At 35.7% G+C, this 6,725-nt stretch overlaps 1 protein-coding gene across 1 annotated transcript; it reads right to left on the minus strand.

The window, feature by feature from the left end:
- Positions 1-1,213: 1,213 nt before the first annotated feature.
- Positions 1,214-3,346, minus strand: LOC109158053 (LRR receptor-like serine/threonine-protein kinase GSO1). Its single transcript, XM_019305871.1, has one exon. The coding sequence runs from the start codon at positions 3,344-3,346 to the stop codon at positions 1,214-1,216; it is 2,133 nt and encodes a 710-aa protein (XP_019161416.1).
- Positions 3,347-6,725: the final 3,379 nt, after the last annotated feature.

The raw sequence follows: 6,725 nt of genomic DNA on the forward strand, positions 1-6,725 counted from the left end.
ATTGACTGCAAATAAAAAATGATCCATAATTGACTAAAAAAAAAAGAAAAATAAATGGTCAGATCATTGCATTTTATTTAAAATTGGAATGAAAATAAAAAAATTGAGGAAAAAATATTTCAATAATAATATTCTACATTATCAATAGTAAATGCATATTTTAAACAATAGTAAATGTAAATTAAAAATGGAACCGAAATATTTCAATAATAATATCTACATCATCAATTAAAAATGGAACGAAAATTAGGTAAAAATATCACTGCATTTGATATTCTAATTGACTAATTGACTGAAAATAAAAAAAATAATTTGCTGAAAATGAATCTGATATAACTAATTGAGTAATATTCTACCATTATATATTTTAACCCTAGTAACCCGTCCTGATGGATTGAAGGTGTTAGCTCTAGACGAAGATGAACAAGATTGCGTTGTCACTACCAATGTCGTCTACAAAGAGGTTTCAATAATGTGTAAATATAATCGGTGATATTAATTTTTTTTTAAATGAAAAAATTGTTATATATCTCGACAAAAAAAAAAAAAAATCTTCCATACAAATGAATAAGGATACCAATTCATTTCTATAACTGAGTTGTTAGAGAACGAGCACATTTGCCTAATTTATGAAAATACTAAATAATAATAAATAAAATCTTCAAAGTTATAGCACCGTATGTGTACATCTAGACATTAGCTATTAATTTGAGCAATTATTTGCACAAATTGAAGCAATAATAACATCAAAATATATAAACGATGCAAACCATATCTTTAATTGCACTATATAATATTTGATGTTCTAATTTAAATAATTATATATCGATTCATATATTCTTACTATATTACAACAAATTCATTCCGTGCATCGCACGGGTGCAAATACTAGTTGAATTAAAAATAAATCGTTACTTATATGATAGCAAATATTGTAATACTCCTTATATGTGAAATTGTGATACGGTCTATGGTAAATTAACTGTTACTAATGATTAATATTGTATGGAATAATATTTATAATTGAAATTGTGGTACGTACCTATCTAGATATCTACCATTCTACCCGTCTCACACAAGTTTTTGTTGAATTTTCTTTTTCAAGTTTTTGCCATAATAGAAAACATCTTTGAAGAAATTGAAAACGTAAACTTGGAATTTAGAAAATAAAGGGAGATTTAATTTAAATACCTGTACCACTTGATCTGCAATGTTAATTTGTTCTTCTGGCATGTCTTCTTGAAACAGTATTTTTGGAACCCTTTCCTCTCTTCCATATGAGTTTCCTTAGCAACCAGTTGAGTTTTCCATATCGCAAAGCAAAATATCCCACACAGACTCCAAATGGAAATGCACAGCAATATCCTATCGTCACGCTCTGCCAAGAAAATCCATTAAAAAAACCCGAATCCTCGTCTTCTTCTTCTTGTGACGGCACATGTGGTTTTCTGCTGGCTTCACATTCCAGAGTCAATGGAAAGCCACACAGTGCTGTGTTTCCCAGGTAGGAGTCATTGCCAATTGTATCAAGTTGCCCGCTGCGGGGTATTGCTCCAAATAAATGATTATAGGAGAGGTTCAGTACTTCAAGAAATCCAAGCTTTGACAGTTGCCATGGAATTTCTCCTGTGAGTTGGTTGCAAGACATGTCTAGGGCTTCAAGCAATGTTAGATTTCCCAATGATGATGGTATATGCCCAGTTAGCCTATTATGAGACAAATTGAGATGCCGAAGAACACCAAGGATTCCAATGGAAATAGGAATATCTCCATTCAACTTGTTATGAGCTATGAAAAGGAGTGAAAGAGATGTGAGATTGCAAAAGATTGATAAGGTCTCAGGTCCGTGAAGAAAGTTGGAACTTATGGAAACAAGAGATAGTGATGTTAAATATCCTACTTCCCATGGTAATGTCCCCCTAAGATAGTTATGTGCAAGATCTAGCCAATTGAGCTCTGTCAAATTTCCAATTGTTGAAGGAATTAGACCAGAGAGGTGGTTTGAGTCAAGGTCAAGTTTAGACAACTTTTTCAAATTCCCAATGTTTGAGGGAATGCAACCTGAGAGCTGGTTACTACTCAGGGAAAGATATTGAAGTTGTGTCAATAAACTAATTTCAGAGGGAATCCTTCCAGTGAGATTATTGCTATATATAAACAAGGAAGTTAATTGTGTCCAGTTCGCAATGAGGTGTGGTACTATCTGACCTGAAAGCATATTGAGACCTAAATCTAACACAACTAGTTTGGTAAGATTGGACATGCTGGGAGGCAACTCGCCTGTTAGAAAGTTATGGTGTAGATTCAAGTACTCAAGATTTGTGCATAGCCCAAGTTCAAAGGGAATCATAGAATTCAGTTGATTTTTTCTGAGAGAAAGATACTGAAGATGTTTTAGGCTTCCAATGGAAGGTGGAATATTCCCAAGAAATGAATTATTGGCCAATTTCAATGCTTGAAGACTGGTGATTGAACCAATTTCTTTTGGAATTGCTCCAGAAAAGTTGTTGTATGAAAGACAAAGAAATTTAAGGTTGGATAAGTAGGTAAGACTAATGGGAAAAGGTCCTTGGAAGAAATTTTTACCAAGATCAAGATGCTCCAGCTTTTGTAGCGGGGAAAAAACAGACACTGGGATTTGGCCGGTAAAATGGTTTTTTGACAAATCAAGGTAAGACAGGTTTGGACAACTTATTATCAAGTCTTTTGGAAAATCCAAAGTGAACTCATTAGCACGGAGGTTGAGATGCTTCAACAAAGGCATAGCATGGAATTTAGACCAATTCGGAGTTTTCATATTATTCACTCCCAGATCCAGGTACCTCAGGTTTTGAAGATTGCTAATTTCAAATGGAATCACATCCTCCAGAAAGTTTCTGAAACAACTAAAGTACCTGAGCTCTGTCAACTGCCCAATCTCTACTGGTATTGCCCCCGTGAAGTTGTTATTGCTCAAGTCCAGAAAAGTGAGCTTAAGGAGGGTGCTGATAGCAGATGGTATCACTCCGCTCAAACTATTGTTCTTCAAATTGATACGACTAAGATTAGGATGTGAGGAAAAACGGAGTTGTTCAAGTGTACCTCTGATGTTTTCATGAGGTAGATTCAGCTCTGAAACGGATCCACCCGAGTTGCAAATGATACCCTCCCAACTGCACAAATTTGTGAGGTTGTTGATAGACCAGGAAGGATCCAGTAAAGAAGTAGATGATGATGATAGGCCATTGTTCTTCCATTGTAGGAGAGCTTCAGCTTCTTCTTTGTTTGCATGTAAGGGTGTGGTTTTTACTGTGGCACGCAAACAAAGGATGTGAAAAAAAAGAGTGAAAACGGAGATTCTCATCATGGTTTAATTAATAGTAATTCAATAAAGTGATTATTGATGAGAAGCAATGCTTCTATGTGATCCTATATATAGCGGATTAGGGAATGACTATGAAAATAAAAAAGGAAAAATAATTAATATTTGTGGATAAGGAGAGGAGGGTAGGTTAATATGAAGGTGAAAGACTCTTTGATCGTCTGATCTTCTAATTTTCTTTATTTTTATTTTTACTAATATCACAATTTCATCCCTTCGTCATGTTTGTTCTTTAAACTTGTCTTACAATTAGACAAAATACTCTCTTCCAATTGGTAATTTGGCAATTGGTATAATTAGGGATCATGATCAACACAAATGTGTGGATTGTTGGTACAAAAATTATTATTTAATTTGTGTACTAATGTTAACTGACATATATATGTTATTTATGTTGATTCTGAACCAAAGTAAATTATGGTTAAATGGGAATGCCAAATAAATGGCAACAAGTTGTTATACCATAGATTAGGGTCTACCTTGTAAGGTGGATCGGATTCAAAATATACAATTTACATATCGAATGTTTAAAATTTACATACACAATTTATATATTTAATGTTCACAATTTACCTTTTACAAAATTGTCAACATTTAAATATAAATTATGTATTTTGGACCGAGTTCCATATCGCAGGTAGACCCGATCCCCAGAATAATTTGCCAATGGGAACTAAAGTAAATTATGGGGAAATGGGAAATTGGGAATGCAAAATAAATGGGAACATGATGGGCCACATTGCTTTAGGTGTGCTTTAATTTGTATTCTCACAAAACAAATTAAAGTGCAAAACAAAAATGGGGAACATACATGAGCTACAATACGTGTGCGGCAAATTATGTTGTGGACTCGTGTCCATAATGCATTATGGACACGAGTCCAAAACGGTGTCGTTTTCAGAGAAAACGATGACATTTCAGTTAAAAAAAATTGATTTTGTCTCGCCGTTAACGGCGTTAACGACATTATTCATTTGTGAAATTATGAATGTACAGTTATGAAATTATGAAATGTACAGTTATGGAATTATGAACACAGAGCTATGACATTATGAACATATAGTGATAAAATTATGAACATAGAGCTCTAAAATTGTGAACATAGATCTTCAAAAATTATGAATTTACAGTTATTGAATTATAAATGTACAGTTACGGAATTATGAATGTACAGTTATAGAATTATGAACACAGAGCTCTGACATCATGAACTTACAATTATGAACATATAGTGATAAAATTACGAACATATACTCCTATAACGAAGCGGTCTGAAATTAAAAAAATGGTGGAAGGTAACGATACCACTAACGGCACTGTTATTGTGTCCACAATGTATGTTGGACACGGGTCCATAGCATAACGATTGTACGAGTGCTGTGCTTAATACATGATTATTAGAAAAAGGAGGTGTTGAAATTGTTTACATGCATGCTCAACTACTATACATTACGTGTTGACCATGAAAACGTAATGATCAAGGGAAAATAAAGCCTAAAATCAAGGCGTCCATAATATAAAAACAAGCTTGGTAAAGATTGAAAGCGTGGAGTTTAGGAGATTATCTATAAATAATAGAGTTAATACAATTTTTGGTCCTAGACTTATTGGAACATTGACACTTTTCATCTTTCATAATAAAAATTGTTAATTTGTAGCGACTCTTATTGGTCGTTGGACACTTTTAGTCCTCCGTCAGAAGTGTGGTTTGTTGACCGTGAAATTAAAGGGTATTGTTGCAAATCAAATTCCAACTAGAAACGAGATCGAAAAGACTTGATTCAAGCCCGAACTCGTGTGCGCGGGCACAAATGCCGTCCGAAAATTAGCTGGCCTTGCGGGCTAAGTAATGCCAAACTTCGGTATCATTTTCCAACCTCCTTGTACTCTCGTGTCCTGAACAGCGAACCTACACCCCAACGGTCTGAAACCCAAAAGTTCAGCCTGTTGTGCAGATTAAACTCATCTGTTACGAAATTAATACTGTTTTAATTCCAATTTTAAATATGAGTTTAATCCTAGTTACTGGGTGGCTGTTACAGGTACACAATTGATTTTAATACCAATTAATGGCCATGTTGAATGCTATCCCTTCCAACAGCCCTATATAAAGAGACGTAGGGCAGAAGCATTTTACACAGTACAAGAAACTAAGGAATTCCAGTACAGTTTTGCTTCAAAACTTCTGCTTCTACTCTCTTCTTTAGCCAACCTGTGTTCTTGCTGTGCTTTGTTTGCCGGGTTCTTTGTTTAAGTGCTTAAACAAAGAATCGTAGCACGTTTTATCCTGGGAAACCTAGGCTACAACGCTCCTAGCACTTGTGGGAGGTAGCAAATAAGGTTTTAAGAAAAAGAACTTTGTGTTCGAACTCGTGCTAAACCTATACCCAAACACTCCACCTTTTCCTTCCCAGTTTTTCTGTTTTTCCCATATAATATTAATCTTTCCATAGGATTATTATTTTTTTGGGATTTTCCACCTTATTACCTAACAATCTTAAAACCTTATTCACGTTTCTCGTTGGTTGTTTATCTCTAATTTCCTAGAAGAAATGGAGAACCCCGCTTTGCCAGTTCATGGGGAGGAGAATGTTGTTGAGAATAACAATGGTGGGAATGGCAACAATGTTGCTAATTCCCAAGCTACACCAGTGAACGTTGGTTCACAAGATGGTGGGAGCACTGAGGGATATATTCCCATGACTCGGGTACCTTCGGTACAGAGTGGTTCGGCCGAAAGATCGGAGAAGTTCACCGGTAGTGGATCGAACTTCAAGAGGTGGCAACAAAATTAAAGATGTTATTCTACCTTGCAACTCTTGGCTTAGCAAGTTTCTTGACCGAGAAAGTTCCTGAATTAAGAGAACAGGATGCCAAATCCATGATGGTAGTTGGCTATTGGAAGGATTCGGATTTCCTATACCGAAACTACATCCTGAACAGATTATGTGATGCGTTATACGATGTATATCGCAAGATTGGCACAACGAAAGCGCTGTGGGAAGCCTTGGATCATAAATACCGAAGTGAGGATGCCGGCGCAAAGAAATTTGTGGTTGGCCGATTCCTTGACTTCAAAATGGTTGATTCCAAGACCGTGCTAAGTCAGGTTGAAGATGTACAACTAATCTTTGATGAAATCCGTGACGAGGGCATGACGTTGAGTGAAGTCTTCCTAGTGGGATTTGTTATCCACTTGCTGCCTCCAGGGTGGAAGGACTTCAAGAACTACCTTAAGCATAAGTGAAAGGAAATGAACCTGGAGGACCTGATCCAGTGACTCAGAATTGAGGAGGGGAACAGGACGAATGATGGGAAAAATCCTGTCACTGTTGGCGCTAAGGCCAATGTTGTGGAGCATGCT

This window comes from Ipomoea nil, unplaced genomic scaffold, assembly GCF_001879475.1.
Source record: "Ipomoea nil cultivar Tokyo-kokei standard unplaced genomic scaffold, Asagao_1.1 scaffold2805, whole genome shotgun sequence".
In the NCBI taxonomy this organism is placed as follows: domain Eukaryota; kingdom Viridiplantae; phylum Streptophyta; class Magnoliopsida; order Solanales; family Convolvulaceae; genus Ipomoea; species Ipomoea nil.